Genomic DNA, 17,750 nt, shown 5'->3' with positions numbered 1-17,750 from the left:
TCCCCGGATTCTACACCCGGCCCTCCCAGCTTTCTGCCCCGCCCCTTCCCAGAATTCTACACTCCCGGTCCTCCAGAATTCTGTACCCGCCCCCTCCCAGGATTCTGCACCTGCCGCTCCCCAGGATTCCAAGTTCGCCCCTCCCGGGATTCTATGATTGCCCCTCCCCCGGAATGCTCAGGACACTCTTTCGTGTATAAACCCCTCCCCATTGTGTTCTAGCCACGCCCCCTCTTCTACCGAGGAGCCCCACGCCCCATTTCGTGTCTACTCGCCTTTCCACTAATGTCCTGCCACGCCCCCTTCAGACTCCCAGCAGTCTCCGTCCCGTGCTCCCGCCCCACGTCCCGTGCTCCCGCCCCACGTGAAGCTACACCCCCGCCCATCCTCTCTGGTTAGTGGGTTCCGTTTTTTTCCGGGAAAGCTGGACGCTTGGTCTCAGCCCCGCCTGAAGTTCTTAGCCCCGCCCTCTTCAGCCTTAGTCCAGGCCCTCTTGTCGCACCTGCGTGGGGCATGCGGATTCTCATAGGCTCGCCCCTTCTGAAGCCCCACCCCTGCGCCAAGACACTACCCCCATCACCGCCTCTCGACCTTTATTCTCGCCCCTCGAAGTGTGACTGTCGCGCTTCCGGGCTTCTCAGCTAGTCTTCTCTTTCTAATGGTCTCTGGGAGTCGCTGCATCGCTTCTTAGTTTCTCTGTCTGTCTTAGTGCCTCCGTCTTTGTGTCTCTCATTATCTTTGGGTCTTCTTCGTCTCTGTATTTCTCTACCTCTGAGTCTTTTATTCCTAACGTCCAAGTGTCCCTTTGTGTTTCTGGACTCGTTGTCTTTCTATCACTGTTTCTGTTTCACTTGCTTCCCGTTTCTTTTTCCATCCCTTTGACTCTGTGTTTGTGTCTCTGTGTTTCTGCCTCTTGTCTCTCTGTCTCAGTTTCTTTCTGTATTTATTTGTCTCTGACCCTGTCTGTATGTGTGTCTCTGTGTCTCTGTTTCTGCGTTTCTTGTTTCTCTCCGTGTCTCTCTCGATGTCTTTGCCCCTGCCTGTGTTCTGTTCCTCCCTTCGCGCATCCATCCTCCTGTCCTACATCTGGTCCGCACTTCCTCTTTACTGCGCCCGCCCGCCAGGGGGCAGCACAGACCAGCCCCTGCTCTGTGCTTACTCTGCTGGCCCGGGCTAGGGTCCGGCCTCCAGACACCACCTGCCCCTCCCCGTGTCCTTGTCCCACTTCTCTATCTTCCCAGCCTCCTCGCGTCTTTGTGTCTCTCGCTCTGACTCGGCCCCTTTGTCTCTCCCTGGCGGCTCCCCCTTCTCCCCACCCCCACCTACCTCTTCACATTCCTTGGGCTGCCCGGGGGAGCTGATGAGGCCGCCCAGCGTGCAGGGGTGAGGGCGGGAAGCAGGAGACTGAAGGAGAGGATGCTACTGAATGCTTGTAATCCCCGCTTTCCAGCTCCCCTCGGGCAGGGAGGCGCCGAGCTGATTGGCTGGGGGCAGACGTTTGGGAGCTTCCTACCAAAGTGTACGCCTAGAGTTGCCCTCCCCCCTACCCGCCTGTACACCTGAACTTTCTTCCCAGAAGGGCAAGGTCTCAAGTAGTAGACATTTACTGACTGGTGTTCACATCTTGGTAATACTATTAATAAATGTATTTAGCACTTACTCTGTGCCAGCCACTGATTTAAGTGTACTTTGATTCAAGTGTACACACAGCACCCTTTGTAATAAAAAAATTGAGGCACAGAAAGATGAAGTGACTTGGCCCAAAGTCACAGAGTTACAAACGGAGGGATCCAGAACTGACTGACTTCTCTTAGTGAATTTTTTTTTCAAGAACCCCATGAAGGGGACATTATCATGACCCCCTTTTCACTGAAAAGTACACTAAGGAAGTGCAGGATGGGACTTTCCAAAAATGCATATTTCAGCCTTGTCACAGCCTGGAATGAGGTTGGCTGGACAAGTAGGTGCATAATAAACGTACTCTAGATCTTTTGGTCCTTCTCTCTCCAATCGGGGGACAGACTAGAGGGCCAGGACCTCGGGGGTTTTAGTGCCAGCTTTGCTACTCAGTGGCCTTGTAAAATTCTGGCCACTCCCTTTTCTCCCTTGAGCAAAATAACCGGCCTCGAGATTTCCTCCACAAGGCCCCCTCGTACCCTCTCTTCTCCAGGCTCAGCTCCTCTGGCTGTTCTTGGTGGGCACAGGTGAGCCCAGGAGGCAAGCCCCAAGAGGGTAGGCTGCAATTTCACCCCTGCGCCCTGTGTCACGAGTAAGGCTGAGCACTGCTGCGCTTGTGGACAAGCGACTGGGTGGGTTCCGTGCCTGGGGAGCCGACTTCCAGTATCACCAAGTCTCAGAGATGCTACTTCACTGAAGAGTCATAACCAGGAGGAAGTGGGGGCACAGGGGCAAAGGCATCCTGATGGAGCTGTGGAGTAGGTGCCAGGTTGTAGATATATGAAGATTTTCTACTGCGTAGGAGGTCAGCACCCATAACCCCACCCTGTCCAAGGGTCAACTGTATTTTACCTGTCCAGCAACCTCTTTCTCAGATTCATCTCCCTACCCCCACCCCCCACCCCCCACCGAGAATCCCCTACACTCAGCCCTTATGGTTCAGAGTGAGCCTGACCCAGCCCTGGCCAATCAGAGCATTTGATCCCCTGGTTGCAAGGATTGGCTCAGGGATGAGCATGTGGGTCCTATTCCTGTCCCATGAGAATTAATCCTGAGACTTTGCTAGAACTAGTAGGAAAGGGCCACCCTCTTTTAGTGGGGGGTGCTAAATTGGTAGGGTAGAAATCTAGTATAGGGAGGGCACTGGAGACAAAAGACCCTGTCTGCGCCTGGAGGACAGCAGAGCTGAGAAATGGAAAAGGACAACTTGGTTTCTTTTTATTTTTTTATAGTATAAAATTTTTATATTTAGGATTAGCCAGCTGGGCTCAGTTTAGATGATCCCAATTTTGTTGGCAGCATCCAAAGCATCCTCGTCTGGAGCCAGTCAAATAGACGCCTTTTTCTTTTCCCCATCAGGCCTGAGCAGGGTGTTGACCTTGGCCTTGTCAATGTCACAGCTCTTCTTCGCAGCCTGTTTGATCTGGTGCCGGTTGGCCTCATCATCCACAAGGAGCACAGGTGCATTGCTGTCTTCTCATTGCTTCACGGCTGACTCGGCAGTCAGGGGGAACGTGATGATGGCATCGTGGTCAAGCTTGTTCCTCCTGGGGGTGCTCTTCTGAGGATATTTAGGCTGCCTTCGGGGCCCCAGTGTCTTAGGGCTCTGGAAGGTGGGTGAATTGTGGATCTTTTTATTTTTGTGTGGCTGTGGATGCCTTTTAGCACTGCTTTCTTTGCTTCAAAGCTTTTGCTTTGGCTTCAGCTTTGGGAGGGGCAGTGGCTTCCTTCTTTGCTTTGGGCACTGTCTTTGTGAAAAGGCAAGGACAGCTTTCTGATGAAGACTATTTGAGCCCCTGGATCCAGCTATGCCTGAAGGTAGTCAGCCTTTCATCTTCCTAGTTATATGAGGGAGTAACTTTTCCTTTTCACTCCACAAATTTCTCTCTCTCTTTTTTTTTTGTCATTTGTGATCAAACATGTCCTTATTAATAAAATCCATACAAGTTCAGAAGAGGCACAGAACTTGTAAAGTTCCAAGGGCAGGGAAAGGGGAGTGAACACTTTTCAGAATCCTTCAAGATATGCAAGCTGTGAAGGACAGGCCAGGTTCATTACAGGGGGTGGGAAATGGGGAAGGACAGCCATTCCAGGTGAGGGGAATATTAAAGGCACAAAGGTGGGGACACGTGAGGGAGGGAGCAGTGGGTGTGTGTGAGGAGCGACATCAAAGAAGGCCCCGAGTGCCCTCGGAAGGGTGACTCATACTCCTGAGAGCAATAGGAAGCCACAGAAGAGGATAAACAAGAGGAATCTACTCTAAATTTGCCTTCACTTCCTGGAGCCCCAGATCCTGAAGTTTACCCCTCTTCCTTTCCCCATCCCCCAGACCCTCAGCGGAGGTAGGAGGGGTCCAAGGACTAAGGAGGGCGCAGGAAGCCATTCGTATGCAAATTTCCTGGCATGCTATGCAGATGAGGGATCCTATGCAAATGTATGCCCTCTGGGAGGCGGGCCAGGACCGGAGAGCCCTCCCCTCATTAACTTGGGGACCAGGTGCTGGGCGGAGAACCCCTTCCTCCAGACATTTGTTCACTACCCCTCCAGCTCCCCGAATCCCCTCTCACCAATGTCTGCTCTCAGAGTGGGATCTGTCTCCACCTGGTCCCTTCCCTGGATCAAGGGACACTACTTGGCTTTTCTCTCTGTCCCCTCATTTCCTTTGGATAATGGCACTACTACTAGTAAACGCGTACTGAGCCAGGCTTTGCAGTAAACACTTTCCACTGTTGTCTCATCAAGTTCTCCCAATCACACTGGGGCCCTCTGTGTGTGCCGGCTGCACTGTTTGAAGAAGAATGTTCAGTCCTGCCACGGAGAAAACAATAAAGCCACACGCATAAGGAGACAGATGAAACGAGGGGCGGATATGAAGAAGCAACTCGTGAAGCCTGTTAGGCCTACTAAGAACATGAGCTAAACAGAGACAAGAAGGATGAAAGGCCCCAGTCAGCCCATTCTGGGCATCCTTAGGGTGCTTCCCTGCTGGTGACTCCAGCTCTGTTCCATGAGTCCCGTGCCCTAGTCACGCAGGTAAAAGCCAGGTGCATTTGTCACCTGTGTGACCCAGGTGCAGCACCCTCTGGCTCACCTTCCACTCTGGGGGTTGAAACCACATCACAGTGTGAGAGAGACCAGACACAGAGCCACGCACGCCCCAGAACTCAGGTGGCCAGGACCTTTGATCGCTTGTGCCCCGAGCTAAGTGTTAACCTGGCTCATGTCTTTTTGCTTCTTGCATCTGTGTGAAATGGATTCAACAAACCATGGGATTTGAGCACCTGAATCAGGCTGGTGGGCTCTTCTTTCTGCTCTGGGACCTCCGGGCAGGCTGCTCGATCGCCTGCCGAGAGGTTCCTGTAGCCTCTCGTCAATCTCCCATGGCTGTGAGATCCCACTTTGTCCTCGGTGTGGCTGCGCAAACTGAGGACAGCGAGGCAGAGACACCAGCGGAGGTGAGAGGCTTCTGAGCGCAGAGACCGCCCTGCGTGTCCCTGCACGGGGTCCGTCGTGCCCATTCCTCACGGCAGCCCTCTCTGGGCCCAAGTGTGACTTATCTCCGTTTGATGGGCTTGGGGTCACACACGCCCACCTCCACCTCAGCTTCTGGGCAGCTCTCAACATTTTTGACTGCAATTATCTAATTATCTCTCTGCCCCCACATTCTCCGTTTCTCTTTGTCTCTTCCTGTCCTGAAATCTTTCAGTCTGTCTGTGCGACTCTAGAGCCCTCATCCCTGAGCTGCCCCGGCCAGTCCACCCCTCCTGTGCTCCCTCCACCCTCAGGTCTTTCTGTCCCTCTTCCTTGTGCCCCAGGCTCCTCCATCTGGGTCCCTCCAAGCCACCCCTCCTCCCTCAGCAGCAGGAATGATGCCATACCCAGAGGAGGCAGCTCCGTCCCTAATTCCATCCATTCTACAGCTCAGAGAATTTTTCCTCTCACAGCTTCAATTCCCTCTGGGGCTCTGGCAAGAGAATCCGGGAACTTTTATTTAAGGGGACAGCATCCCAGCCGCCAGGCAGACACTGGTCTTTCAGGGGCCATTCTCAGTGCCCTCTGGACCCCGGGCATGTCCCTCTTTCATCCTCGGTGGCTGAGTCACCCTCTGCTCTCTCTCTCTCACGTCTTCCTCCCTAATGTCAGACATCTCCCAGCTCTTTCAAGGGTGCTGGGGGAGCAGAAGGGAGGGGAGCATCACCTGCGCCCCTTCCCATCTTGTCCCCCAGAGGAGGCTCTGGCCACAGGATGGTGTCGACGTGACAGGCAGCATTTATTCCAGACTCCAGTGTCCGTGATGAGGGGGCAGAGTGGGGGCGGGGATCCAGTGTCAGACTCTGCAGCAGGGCGTCAGGTGGGGGGACCAGCGATGGAGGCGGGAGGTAAAAATAGCCTCGGCCAGCCGACCCTCACAGCCTTGTCCCAGGCCGGGCCCTGGGCTTGGGTCCAGGAGCTATTCTGGGGCCTGGGAGAGTCATACTCCCAGGAGGAAGGTCCCCTCCCACCCAGCAGCGCACACTCCCTCCTTCCCCACAGTGTCTGTAGGTCCCTGCCCAGCCTGCAGAGGAAGGAAGGGTGGGCGGGAGAGGGAAGGCCGGGGAAGTCGGGGGGTGGGCAGGGCGTGAGCAGGGCTGGTTCTCTGATGCCCCGCCTCGGTTGGGTCCAGTGACTGCCTCTCTGAGGTCCTCAGGTTTAGCACTGGGGAGAAATTAGAAAGGTCAGCCTGTGCCCGCGGATGCTGCACCACCCCGCACAGGGCCCCTCTCACTGGGGTGCCCAGGCCTTCACCCACCTCATCTCCAAAGCCCCCACTGCCATGTCTGGCTCCTCCAGAGGCACCTCCCATGAGGAGGCCCGTCTGCTCTGGCTGCTGGGACCCTGAGTGGCTCAGCTCTGGATCCCCCGGGGGCCTGGGGAGGAGAAGCAACGTGTTGGAAGTGGTCCTGGCTAGGAAGGAACCGGGGATGGGGTTGTGCTGGGTAGAGATGGACTTGGAGGGTGGGTGGGAATGACACGGGGGTCAGGGATGAATCGGGGCTGGGGTCAAAGACGCTGCTAGAGTTGGAGATGCTGTCATAGCTGGGGTCCGCTCTGGGGTCGGGTCAGGGTGTCTGTGGCCTGGAGTCGAGGCTGGCCATTGGGTTGGGGTTGGAGATGAGGCTAGATCGGATGGGTTCGGTGTTAGGAATGGGAACAGGGTGGGTTGGAGGGGCCTTGGGGATGGGGGTGCAGTGGAAGCTGGGTTTGGTGCTGATGATGGGTTGGAGCTTGGATGCGGCTGGGGGAGAGGTTGGGAGTGGAGAAGAAGTTGGGATTCAGAGTTGAGGGAGTCAGGGGTGTGGGTGGGTTGAGGTTGGGGATGAGGTTGGGGGCAGGGTCGGGTGGAGAGGAGCTTGGATGGGACTGGAGATGGGGTGCGGATGAGGGTGAGATGCGGGCTGGAGAGGACAGGGGGTGCGTGTGGAGTTAGGCTGGGTTTTGCAATGCTTACGTTAGAACTGGGATTGGAGATGGGGTTGGGAAGACTAGAGATGGGATTAAGTTGGGGTCAGGGAGTTTGAGGACAGGTATGGGTTGGATGGGCTATTGTCTGTAGGTGGGGACGCAGATGGGAGAGGGGATGGCCATAGACTAGGTTTGAGGTTGGAGATGGGATCGCATTGCATCCAGTTTGGGGCTGAGGATGGGATGCTGTTGAGGTCAGTCACGGGCTGGGTTTGGGGCTGAGGTCAGCGTGAGACCTAGGGATGGGGTTGGGTGACAGAGGTCAATGCCGAGGCTGCAGGCCACTCACGGAGCCCCCTTCTCCCCGCGTCGGCAGCAGCCGGGGCGCCCCTTGCGTCTCATGCAGTAGAAGGCGGCGACCACGAGGAGCAGGAGGCCCACGCTGACCGCCACGGCCATGACAGCCACTCCCGCCTGGGAGGGCTGGGGGGCCACTGTGGGGACAAGAAGGAGGAGGAGGAGGAGCTCCGCCAGCAGCACCCTGTCTGCCCCACGGCTCTTGTGCCCCCACCAGCGTTACTCACGAGGGCCGAAGTGGAAGACATGCCGCATGTTCCCATGTGGGTTGGAGGCCTCACAGGAGACGCCGTTTTGGCTCATTGCATTGGTCAGCTTCACGGTCAAGGAGCTGCTCACCCAGCCCTGACTTTTGGGGACCGGCTCTGTGGGCTGTGGAGGCTTGGGTCAGGCTTGGGTCAGGCCCGAGTCCCTCAGGAAGTAGGAGAGAGGACACAATGCTCGGAGCCGTGAAGAAGCAGGGCCCCCTGGGGGCCCCGGAAGGTTCACAGGGTGGAGGGGGGGTCCCTTACACTGCCGCCCAGTTCGCTCCAGGTGAGTTTGGGCTCTGGGTAGCCGCGGGCAGAGCAGACCAGCCGGACTTCATCTCCTTCCCGCCAGCTGCCCTCTGCCTGGGGCTGAGTCTCCTCCCTTAGCTCTGGTGACCCTGTGGGTGGCGGTGAGGGAGGGAGTGAGGGGGAGGCACAGTGGGGAAAGGAGAGAGCAGGAAAGAGAAAAGGGGGAGAGGAATAGAGGAGGAGACCAAGGGACCAGCTAGGGCCCCTTCCCGTGGGTCCTGACCTCCAGCCCCACCCCCCAGTATCCCCATCCCAGCCTTTTCCTGCCCCCGAACCTTCGACCAGCAGCTTGAGGATCCGGGTTCGACTAAGGAGCGGGACCGTGGGCATGTAGGCCTCGCATACGTAGGTGCCAGCAGAATCGAAGGTGACGGAACTGAGTGAGAGCGTGGGGCTATCCCCCAGGAGGACCGAGTCCTGTAGGGTTGGGGGTGGGGGGAAGAGGCCAGGTGGGCCATGAGAGAAGGGGGGATGAGGGGGGGCGGGGGTCCCGGGACTCCTTTCCTTCTCACCTTGGTCCAGCGTAGAGCAGGGGTGGGCAGGCCTTGCGCGGAGCAGTTGGTGGATACTGAGTTGCCCAGGGTTGAGGAAAGCTCCTCCTTGTCGCTAAACTCGATGGGGTCCAGGTCTGGAGGAGAAACAGACTGCCACTCACCCAGACCCTCACCAAGTTGCTTAGGGGCGCTCAGGGCTGTTGCGGGTGCAGACGTGAACGCACAGTGGCCAGCAGAGGATGCCCAGTGGGCCTCCTTGTCCTCCCCGTCTCCAGGAACACTCCGCTCTGCCATCCAGGCCCAGAGCCCAGATCTAAGAGTCTAACTCCAGAGTCTGTGCTCACCTGGACCACTTTCCTCCAGAGCTGACGTTTGGGCCCGAGGTTAATGGACAGCCTCGGAGGTGTGAGGTGCCCCTTCTCTGACCGACCACCCAAGCCCTTTGCTCAGACTTAACGCCTGGCCTTACTCCCCCGCCAACTGCCTTTTCATTCATCAAGTCTTTCTCTGCTCCGCCCCCAAAAGGGGTCCTTCCACTTCTGTCCACCTCGAACACCGGGTCCGACTGCCTTGGCCATCGCTGTCACCTCCTCACTGGCCTCCCTGCTGGGCAGGACTCTGGTCCTCTCCTGTACACTCTCCAGTGAGCAGCTAGAGGGATCCTTTCAGAACACACTGGTCAGCTGGCCGTTGCGGCTCAGTGGACTGAGCGCCAGCCTGTGAACTGAAAGGTCACCAGTTCGATTCTGGTCAGGACACACGTCTGGGTCGTGGGCCGGGTCCCCAGTATGGGGCGCTTGAGAGGCAACCACACATTGATGTTTCTCTCCCTCTCTTTCTCCCTCCCTTCCTCTCTCTCTAAAAGCCAAGAAAGAAAATCTTTAAATTAAAAAAAAAAAAACAACCCCACACTGGTCAGCCTTTCCTTCTGCTTAAAATCCTGCACTGGCTCCCCAGTACCCATGGTATAGAGGCCAAATTCCTTGACAAAGCCTCGACATCCCGCCTGGTCTGACCGACCGACCCCTGCCCTCACTCACCCCCTCCCTCCTCCCTCGCCCCCTGAGCTCCAGCTGCCCCGTTCTCCTCTCGTTTTTCTGCAGCGCACCACGTTGGGTCCTCCCTCAGGGCCTCTGCCCTCGCTGCTCCCCCTACCTGAAGTGCTCTCCTTCTTTGCATTTTCGATTCCCCTCCGCGGAGTCTTACTCAAATGCCCCTTCCTCAGAGAGGCTGCCCTAAGCCCCTGTTGTGGACACTCAGATTTCCCCTTCAGCTGTCGAGAGGGACCTCAGCTGTCAGCCCTCAGCTGTCAGCCCTTTCCAGCAGGCAACTGCCTCAGCCGCAGAGCCCCTCGCTCAAGGTCACGCCCCCTTCCTCAGGCAGCCCGGGAGCTACCAACTCGAGGTGTCAGGTGTCCGTACTAACGCCAGGCCCCTCCATCCCGTTGGGAACACCCCAGCTTCCAAGAGCCCTGTGGGGCCAACCCAGGCCTCCTTAGACCGCAGCCCAGCTTCTTCCCCTGCCCGATCATGCTTCCTTCCCCTCCCCACCCCCCAGCAGACCTGGATGCCAAGGCTCCCCATAAACTTCCTGCCTGCAGTTGTCTGAGTCAGAATCTTCTTCCTGAGGACGCAGCCGGAAAACAACCCCCCAACTATTCCTTATCCTATTATTCTTCATTAGGCCCGCAGATGCAGGATTGGCGCCCCAAAGCGTCTTGTTTGGCCTTGACCACTGGTCTGCCCTACTGGGCTGGGAGCTCTGAGGAGGGGGGACTGGGCTGTTCTGTGCACAGATGTGTCACCAGCATCTGGCACAGGGTCCAGCCCCAGAAAGGTGGACGTTAAAGAGTGCTGAGGGGGATCAGCCTTTGCCCAGGGCTTGGGGTGGGGGAGGGGCGAGCGGGCTGAGAAGACTTCTCGGAAGACGGACACCCAAGAGACTGGTCAGAAATGGACGGTAGAAGGACGGGAGGTATCACGGGAATGAGAGAAGCTTGGGTCTGACGAGAAAAGTGCCTTGATGGGGAGAAGGGTCAGCCACGGGTGAAACCGGACAGGTGGGCCTTGAAAGCCGTGGGGAGGCATCTGGGCCTTCTCCAGAGCGCACTGGGGAGCCAAGGCAGGCTCCGGAGCAGGAGAATGTCAGGTATGTGCCTTGGAAAGGGCTCTCTGGCTGCCTGGTGCAGGAGCCTGGAGGGGCCTGGGGTGGGGTCCCCAGGAGGAAGGAGGTATCTGGACCGAAGGGAGGCAGCAGGTGCCAGGGCCCCCGCCTGGCCCTCCCGGGGCTCTCACAGGCCACGTGCAGCTCCAGGGTCTGGGAGAGCTCGGCATCATCAGTGGCATCGAAGTCTTCTGCCCTGCAGCCGTAGGTCCCGCTCTGGTTCCGCTGCACCTTCTCCAGGGTCCAGTTCCCTGAAGAGTCTGTTTTCAGTATTGTCTCCTGCTTGTCCTGGGTGACCAAGGATGAGGAACCCGGCTCAGGAGCCACCCTGGTCCAATGGGGTCATGAGAAGTCAGGGGACACCCAGGTCAGAGCCAGGCACGCTGATGGTCAGGGTCTCCTGGTCAGTGTCCTATCAGGTGGGAGCCCACTCCAGTATGGGGGCAGAGGTCTTGCTAGGCAGGGGGTCTCCCAAGTCATGGCAAGTCAGGACTCTCAAACCAGGGGTCAGACGTCCTGTCAGCTCCTGGGTCACTGGCCAGGTTCCTTACTAAGCCAGGGCCACGAGGTAAAAGGTTAGAACTTGGTGCAGGTCAGTAGGTCACAGAAGTCTGGGGCTGGGGATTCCAAAGGAACGAGGGAGCGAGTCACCTGAAGGCGGTAAAATATGTACTCCGGGCTGGAGTTGCCATCCCCGCGGCAGACCAGCTGCACAGAGTCCCCCTCTCGGACCCAGCCCTCCGTGGTGGCCGGGCTGTCCACCCAGAACTGCACGTGCTCTGTGGGGTCTAAGGGGAAGGGCAAGGGGAACCGGTCAGCGTGAGGTCTGGGGACCCAGGTAGGGACAAGAGGATGCAGCGCAGTTTAGTTGTGCTGCTGGGGTGCAGAGTCAGGGGGCATTCATGCTACCCGGTGCAGCCAGCGCACATTTCAGCGTGAGGTAGGGGAACGGGGCCCAAGTGTGGGGCCAAGGTCTGCGTGGAGGGGCGGGTCTCTGTGAGGGGTGGAGTCCACGGTCGGGGAGGCCTGGTCAGCGCGGACTCACAGTGCAGGGTGAGGCGGAAGGCCTGGCTGTCCAGGTGGCCGTGCTGGCCCTGCGGCAGGCTGTAGTGCGCCGAGCAGTGGAACTGGGCGTCCCGGTCGGCCTTGTGGAGCCGCAGGTACAGGGTGCTGGTGAGGGAGTGCAGACCCGAGGCTTCCCGGATGGTGCGGCTGGTAACGTAGCCATCTGGCAGTGAGGGAGGGGGCGGTCAGTCAGGGCCGGCCGCCGCACTACCCCACCCCACCCCACCCCCGCCCCCGCCCAGCTAGGCCCCTGCACCCCTCACCTGAGTTCATCTCCATGGGCACCTGCAGGGGCTCCCCGTTCCGGTACCACGTGATCTGAGGGACCGGGTTCGCGTTGCGGCTGTGGCAGGTGGCGATCTGCGGGCGGAATGTGCGCAGCTCTGAGCTCTCAGCCAGGGGTCTCTGGATGCGGGGTCCCCTGCTCCCTCAGCAGCTCTCCCCACATAGGTCCAGGATGCTGGGTCCCCAGCCCTCTCCTCCCCCGGGGTGTGGGATTCTGACACCCATGCCCCCTCCAACCTTATGACCCAAGACTCTGGGACCCCCAGCCCTCTCCTCCCCCAGGACCCTGGAATCAAGGTTGGTCCGAGGTACCTCCTGGGCAAAGTCATCTGTCACAGACAGTATCCGTTTGTTGGGGGAGACGTCAGTGGCCTCCGGTTTTGCTATGGGAGAGACCCTACTGTCACGAACCCCTTCCCTGGCTCTCCCCTGCCCCCCACCACCCCCCAGGGTGTCCACAGACACTCACCAAATACCTGGAGCCTCGAGGTGGCCTCAGCGGTGCCCGCCGCCCCTGCTGTCACCACGCACACGTAGTCCAGCTCGTCGCTCACCTGGGCCTCGACCAGCACCAGGCTCCCCGGGGAGTCCAGCTGGTATGGGGGGCTGCGGCCCAGGGAGTCCTGCACCTTGGGATGGGCCTCAGAGCCCTGCACCTGGGTCTCGGCCAGGAGGCGGCGCACCCTGGTGCGGTCGGTCTGCGGTGCGAGGAGGGCCTCAGCGCAGGGCTGCCCGCCTCCCTGCTTGGCGTCTCCTTCTCTTTCCCCTCCCTTTCCTTCTACAGCTCTGTCTCCCCCACCCCCCCTCCGGTCCCTCTCTCCACCTGCTCCCGCCCCTGTGCCCTACCTGTTGTCACATGTCCTGTCTCTGTCTCCCTCTTTCTCCATCCGGCTCTGTTCTCATCTCCGTCCCTCTCTCTTCCTCTTCCACCCTGTCTCTCTGCCTCTTATTTTCTCCCCTATCTCTCTCTCTTTATTCTGTCGTACCCCGCCCTCCATCTTGCTTTCTTGGTGTCTGTCTCTGAAGGTTCTCTCTCAAGAGCCAGCCCTTCGAAGGGGGACTAGTCCCAGCTGCACCTGCCTGGGCAGCAGGGGAAGCCCCCCTTTGCTGGGCCTCCATTGCCCCACGTAAAATGGAAAGGCAGCTCGGCGGAGCTCTCAGGGACTTTTGGATTCTGATGAAGGAATGAATGTTTGCAGCCCCACTGTGCCCTGGCTTTCAGGCCCCCCTCCGCGACACCCCCGGCCCCCAGCCCAAAGCACTCACCAGGAACCACTTCAGCACGTACTGTTTATGGACCCCCACAGGGGTACAGTTAAGGGTGACAGACTCCCCCCTCATCACCTCCACCAAGGAGGGCACAGACACCTGCATCTCAGCCTGGGCACCTGCAGGAGAGCAACTGAGCTATTGCCCACTGCCACCAGTAGGGAGAGCCCTGCGGAGAGAGCCCCTCTTCCCCAAGGACAAGGCAGTGCAGGCCCCCAGCCCTCCTCCCTCAGACCAGGAGGTCAGACCCCCACCCCAGCTCCCTCCTCCCTCAGACTCAGCAGCTCCTGTCTCCCTCCATCTCTCACCTCTGTGTCTCTGAACTCACACCCCATCCACATTTCTCTCCATCTCTCTCTTTGCTTGCAGAATGAAGGGCTCCTCCGCCGGCCACATAGGGAGGGCCCCAGTGGCCTCCATTCAATCCCCTTTGGGTAACAGTGCACCTGTCCCTCCCTTCCCCACTAGACCTGATGCTCTTCAAGGGCAGGGCCAGGGCTGGCCCACCCTTTTGCCTCCATCGCCCTGCACAGGGCCTGCATATAGTGATGGGGGTAAATGGCCTGTGTGTCTCATCGTCCCACTGTCTCTGCCTCCCTGTCTCCCTGAGCCCGCCACTCTCAGTCTCTCTCACCACCGGCCTCTCCCTCACGAGTGGGAGGCTGAGGTGAGGTGCGGGCTTCGGCTGGGCCTGGAGCTGAGGCGGGATAGGTGTTGGGGGGGTGGTGAGGGGGGACAGGGCTGGGCAGGTTTCAGGAATGTGGGAGGGACAGGCTGGCTGAGACATGCCCGGCCTGGCGCCAGAGCCCCCCACCTGCTCCTTGCCCCCCCTGCCTCTTTGACAGAGCACGGAAGCGGGCAAGGTGGGAAAGGGGGTAAGGTGTGTCACCTCAGAACAGGATAGGACTAGGCCCGGGATCCAGGGTCTGAGGGAGGAAGGGCTGGGAGCCTGGACTCCTGGGTCCTGGGGGAGTAGGTGGCTGGGCCTGGATTCCTGTCCCAAACCCTGGCAGATAGAGCCATTCTCATTGGGAAACCACGCTCTCTCACCCTCTGGGCTGGCATCCTGGCATCAGCTCTCATTTCTTAGAACCTCCCTTCCCTTCCCCGCCCAGCCCGGCCCAGCCCTGCCCCTGGAGACCCACTATTTACAATGCTTGTGCCAAGGGCCTGGATTCACAGGCACCCACCTCTGGCTCAGGCCCAGCCCAGGCACAGGGGTGTGGGGCCAGGCTGCTGCCGGGGGCTGCTTCGGTCAGCGCAGCACAGAGCAGGGGGCACAGATAGATGCCTCCTACCCCTCCACCCTTCTGCTGACAGGCCTCAGGGCCTCCTCCCCTCCCTCCCGTCACCGCCCAGGTGTGTGGATCCATCTGGGGCCCCAGGAAGGGGGCCCTGTCACTCGGAAGCATTTTGTTCCACTGTCGCTGTCCGCGGCTGGTGCTCCAGCCCTTCCCCAAGGGAGGCGGGCTCTGTAGAGTTTGGGCTCCAAAACCCTCAAATGCATGACTCGCTGCTTCTAGTTAGAAGGGTTCTGACCCTCTCAAAACTTGAGAATCTTTCAGGAGGGGAGCCCTGAGCTTTTGGTCGCCTGGGTCCTGGGGGAAGCCGCTCCAGCCACTGCAGGCCTGGACCCCTGGGTCTGAGGGGGCAGGGGGCCAGGGACCCAGATCCTGGAGCTGAGGGAGGAAGGAGCTGAGGGCCTGCACTCCAGGGACCCGAGTGGAGAGGGGATTCGGACTTCTCAGGTGGTCTCTAATCCACTGCTGTGGTGTCCCCAGCTCCTCTGCTTGGCTGTCCCCAAGTCTCTCATTGTGAGCGACACCCCCCCCCATACTCCCATGTCCCTCCTTCCTAGGGTGGCCAGGTTTGGTTTCCTGGGGTGGGTAAAAGTCTCTTTCCCCTTCAAGCTCCCAGAAGCCTCACCCCTCGCGCCCTGCTCTCAGCCCGAGCATACCTGGGTGCGCCCCCAGCAGGAGCGCCAGCACCAGCAGCCGCGGGGCCCTGCGCGTCCTGGCCCAGGCGTCCGGGGGTTCCATGTCCACAGCGGTGGCAGCAGCAACTGAGCCCCAGCTGCAGCGAGGAGGTCGCCGCGGGGCTGGGAGGAGGAGGCCCCGCCCCAAGCACCGCCCCGCCCCGCCCTCCCAGCCCCCCTGGTCACCCCAAACCTGGGCACCGGGCCAGGACCTCCCACTGCCCGGAGAGGACCTCCCAGCTCTGCCCAGAGCGGTGCAGTCCCTGCCCCTAGCCCCAGGCCGTCGCTCCTGCTGACCAGCACCAGCGGCGAATGGCTTGACAGACCAGTCCAGCCAGTGTGTCCTTATCTTGGACCTTACCAGAAAACCACAAGCCCTCTCCCTCTCTTGACCTGGGGCCCTGTGTATTTGCCCCGACACAACCAGTGGGCCACACTGGCCTCCTTCAGCGCAACCAGCAGCACCCAACCTGCACAGTGGCCTAGAACAGCGTTTCCCAGTATGCCCTGGGGGGCCCTTTCCTGTGGCCAGTGCTCTGGGCTGCTTTCCTGTCTGACCACTGGCCTGGAACCCTTCAGTTTAATCTCATATTTAATGGTCTCCAAACTCAAGTTCTCCCGGGGGGGCCAGGGTCAGGGGATGGGGTGGGGGTAGGGCAGGGGGTGGGGCGGGGTGCCCTCTCTTTGGCTCTCCCCTGTAGGGAGGGCTCTGTCTCTCTTCCCCCATCTAGGGAATCCCAGGAATGCCACCCCCTTCCTCCCTCCCTCTTTCCTTCACTCCCTCCCTACCTGGGGGGAGGGGAAGAGAAGCAGGCTGGCAGTAGCAGGTGAGTGGGAGAGGCGAGAAGGCCAGGGCACCTGGAGAAGGGAGGAAGGAGCCTGTTCATGGGTCAGGAGGAAGGGTCACAGGTCCGCACTGAGGATCACAGATCACAGTGTTCAGGCTCCTTAAAAACTAGGTCAGACTGGGGTGAAATCCCCAAACTGCTTGATGGGGGGGTGGTTGGAGGTCAGGAGAGGTCGCTGGTTACCAGGGAGAAATTAAGCCCTGGATACTGGTCAGAATGGGGGGTAAGCTGGTCATGCTAGCAGAGATTCCCCAGGCCTCTGACTACCCTGGGGGTCACTGGTAAGACTGGGCTTTGCCCGTGGGACACAGAGAGAGAGAAGGCTCAGATGACAGGTCCATCTGGGAGTCAGACTGGGCAGCGCTCCCTTATGTGTCGGGGATACAGGAGGGCAATTGTTACACCAGGAGAGGCAACCTTCCTTCCTCTAGGACGCCTTCCCTGCCCCCTCCCCCCACTGCTGGGTCAGGTGCCCCCTCTGGGCTCCCGCAGCCCCAGTTCGCTGCACTCTGGGTCGTCCCTATCTGAGGACAGACCTGTCTCCCCCACTGAACCACGTGAGTCCAGGAGAGCAAGGCCCGGACCTGTCTTGGGCCCTGTTGTGTCCCCAACACAAGGCCAGAAAGAGAGCAGGCCCTCAGGTAAGGTTTGCAAGGGTCAAACCCTGCAGCACGCAGGCCCACGTGCAAACCCCACCCAGACTAGACCACAGGAGGACACGCAATGCAAACTCCCTCGTGGACAAAGATGGCCACACTTCCAGACAAGCTCACACACTGTGACCCCAGACACCCCCTCCCCTGCTCTTGCGCCCGGCTGGGGCACCTACTGCTCGGGCTGGGGCACCTACTGCTCGGGCTGGGCCCTGGTAGGCGCCTCTCGCCAGCCACCCCCCTTCCACTTTCCTCAATAACCCACCCCGCTGAGGTTCTAGGCTAGGGAGACCTAACACGGTGTCTGAAGGAGCGAAGTCATTCATACACACCAGCCCTGCCTAGCCCCTCGCAGAAACAAACTTGCAGAAACTAGTACCGTGACATCATCTCTCCTTGTCCCCTGCAATTTATTCCCACAAAACAGCCAGAGAGACTCCATTAAAACGTGTGCCAACTCCTAGGACTCTTCTGCTCAAAATCCTCCCCTGTCTCCCTTCCCTGGACGAATGCAAAGGTCTATTCCCTGGCTCTCAGGTCCTCGTTACTTCCCTGACCCCCTCTTCCTCTCCCTTGCCGATTGCTAGCTCTGCTTTCGGCGCAGGGCTCTCCGGGCTTCCACTCTGTGCCTCCACCAGGCATGTTCCAGCTTCAGGACCTTTGTGCCAACTTTTCCCTCTGCTGGGAGGTCCTTCCCCCACATATTTGCTTCAAATCTCTATCTAACATCACCTGGTCAGATAGCGATTCCTGCTTTCCCAGCCACTCCTTATTTCCTTTATCTGTCTACGTTTTTCTCCCACGGCACTTCCTCTGCCACACGTTTGTCTGTCTCGCACAGAAGTTAAGCTCTGAGCGGTTTCGTTCGCCGCCGTTCCTCCAGTGCCCAGGACAGTGCTTGGCCTGAGGAGCTGAGCAAAAATTTCAATGAATTAATTTTCCAGTTCACTCTTGCCGCCTCATGG

General features: G+C 59.1%; 1 protein-coding gene across 1 annotated transcript; it reads right to left on the bottom strand.

Annotated features, from left to right (window-relative positions):
• Positions 1-5,926: 5,926 nt before the first annotated feature.
• On the bottom strand, positions 5,927-15,422 carry BCAM (basal cell adhesion molecule (Lutheran blood group)). The gene is made up of 15 exons (XM_024569460.3): positions 15,267-15,422; positions 13,307-13,428; positions 12,510-12,738; positions 12,353-12,423; positions 12,019-12,115; positions 11,736-11,918; positions 11,342-11,478; positions 10,822-10,978; positions 8,546-8,661; positions 8,309-8,450; positions 7,989-8,122; positions 7,704-7,848; positions 7,469-7,613; positions 6,467-6,584; positions 5,927-6,372 (listed from the first exon to the last, which is right to left on the bottom strand). The coding sequence occupies exons 1-15, from the start codon at positions 15,346-15,348 to the stop codon at positions 6,367-6,369; spliced, it is 1,884 nt and encodes a 627-aa protein (XP_024425228.2). The 5' UTR covers positions 15,349-15,422; the 3' UTR covers positions 5,927-6,366.
• Positions 15,423-17,750: the final 2,328 nt, after the last annotated feature.

Source organism: Desmodus rotundus, chromosome 12, assembly GCF_022682495.2.
Source record: "Desmodus rotundus isolate HL8 chromosome 12, HLdesRot8A.1, whole genome shotgun sequence".
NCBI classification, from domain to species: Eukaryota; Metazoa; Chordata; class Mammalia; order Chiroptera; family Phyllostomidae; genus Desmodus; species Desmodus rotundus.
The sequence above is the reverse complement of the archived record's forward strand: the minus strand, read 5'-3'. Positions and strand labels throughout refer to the sequence as shown.